General features: G+C 69.0%; 1 protein-coding gene across 1 annotated transcript in view; it reads right to left on the bottom strand.

Annotated features, from left to right (window-relative positions):
• Positions 1–933, bottom strand: part of CABP1 (calcium binding protein 1) — a 22,968-nt gene extending 22,035 nt beyond the window's left edge. Inside the window, exon 1 of the mRNA XM_007448195.1 lies at positions 220–933. Within this exon, the coding sequence (XP_007448257.1) occupies positions 220–867 (648 nt within the window). The 5' untranslated portion in view covers positions 868–933. The remainder of the gene's footprint in view (positions 1–219) is intronic.
• Between the last annotated feature and the right edge of the window lie 960 nt (positions 934–1,893).

Raw genomic sequence — 1,893 nt, 5'->3', positions numbered from 1 at the left:
GGGGGGGCTCGTCCTGAAGACGCCCGGAGCGTGGACAGCGCACGGGGTGCTGAATCAGGCACGGGGGAGGAGGCGCGCGGGCTAGGGCGCCGGGCAGCGGGAGGACCAGAGGATCGTGACCCGGGGACCCGCGGGCAGCGGGAGGAGGGCTGTGGGCGCGCAGCCGCGGCAGGGTCCCGAGCGCCTCTCCAGGGAGCGGGCGGGAGGCGCGGCCCTTACCTGGCCGAAGGCGGAGCTGAGCATGGGGCGCAGCTGGTGGAGGAACGGGTCTGCCTCGGACGCGGCGGCTGGAGCTGAGTCCCCGCGACCCGGGGCTCGCAGAGAGCCCCGGAGGCCGAGCGCCGGGGACAGCCCCCGTTCCTCCCCATCCCGCCCGCGGGCCGGCGGCAGCGGCGACGGCGGCGAAGGTCGGGACGCCGCGGCCGGCGGCGCCTCCCGGGGCCTGCAGTGCGCCTGGGGGAGCCCGCGCCGGCTCCCCCTCGCGCCCTCCTCTCGCGGCGCCGGCCGGCACAGGGGCCTCCGCGAACTGGGGTCCCCGGACGGCGGCGGCGTGCCCGGGCAGGGGCCGGGCAGCCGGCGGCTGGACAGCACTGGCTCCCGGGCAGGGCCGTGGCGGGGAGCCCGGCTGCCCCCGCTCGCCGCCGCCGCCTTCAGCAGCGACGTCTTGGACTCGCTTTTAGCGATGTGCGAGCTCATCGCGGCGGGGCCCGCGCTCGCATGGCCCGGCGGGGGCGGCGCGGTGCGGCGCGGCGCTGGGCCCCCGGCGGGCAGAGAGCGGGGCGCCCGGCGGGAGCCGAGCCCGAGGACGCGCTGGAGGCGGGCGCCGTCCCCCGGCCGCTTAAATGCGGCCCCGTCGCCGCCGCCCATGTGACAGCGCAGCCTCTACGCCTGGAGCCCCGAGCTCCCCGGCGGCTGGCGGTGCGAATCTGGGGGGGCCGCCGGCTGTCCCAGAAGAGCCCACCCCCGGCTCCCCGGCGGCCCAGGTACCGCCGCGCCCCGCCCCTTGCCCCGCCCCGCGCTCGAGGAGCCCCGCTTCCCGGCGGCCCCTGGCGGCTGAGGGGGCGCTGCGGCGCGTAGCCGGGAGCGCCGGGAGCGCGAGGGAAGGGGCTTGGCGAAGGGCCCCGAAGATGCCCAGACCTTGGTGGCGCCGGCAGTCCCCTTTAACATGCCCGGACGTTTCCAAATGACCCAGAACCGCCGGAACGTCCAGAAATGCTGGCGGGGTTCAGTGTCCACGGGGTACAACTTTGGAACCGATGACGAGAGAGGTGAAGGAAGTAAACTCAAGACCCAAGGAGGATGAAAGCACGCTATGCATGACACCACCACTACAAAGCCCAGAGCCAGAACGGCGTGGAAGGACACTGCTGGAAGGAAAGGCTCCACTCTATGGGGGCTTCACCCACTCCCAGTACCCTAGAGTGGGACCAGGATGACCCTGGTGAAGCAGCCACAGGATGTTCAGTTCTCAGAACAGAAGCCAGGTGGTATCTGCTTAACCTGGGCTTTGCAGGGTCTGATGATGCTCAAGTCTCAGGTAGGACCCATTTGCTGCCCCTCCAGCTCTTGTCCCCCCTCTCACCCTCTTGCCCTTCTAGATGTTAAAGAAATTCCTGCTCTTGGTAGGCAGCCAGGAAGTCACACAGGCCTGGTTTGAATCTCAAACCCCTGCTCTGCCACTTACCATCTGGGTAACTTGGGCAAGTGTCATCAGCCTCTCTGAACCTTGTTTTCCTCTTCTGTAAAATGCAGATAATAATCATAACTAACTTCTCGGTGACATCTGATGACACCATCACATAATAGTCTAGTGTTTGCAACAGGGCCACACGTGCAGTTAAGCTAGTTCCCTTCCCTCTGCGCCTATGAGGCCCCATCCCCTACTCTTGTTTA

This window comes from Lipotes vexillifer, unplaced genomic scaffold, assembly GCF_000442215.2.
Source record: "Lipotes vexillifer unplaced genomic scaffold, Lipotes_vexillifer_v1.1 scaffold236, whole genome shotgun sequence".
In the NCBI taxonomy this organism is placed as follows: Eukaryota; Metazoa; Chordata; class Mammalia; order Artiodactyla; family Lipotidae; genus Lipotes; species Lipotes vexillifer.
The sequence above is the reverse complement of the archived record's forward strand: the minus strand, read 5'-3'. Positions and strand labels throughout refer to the sequence as shown.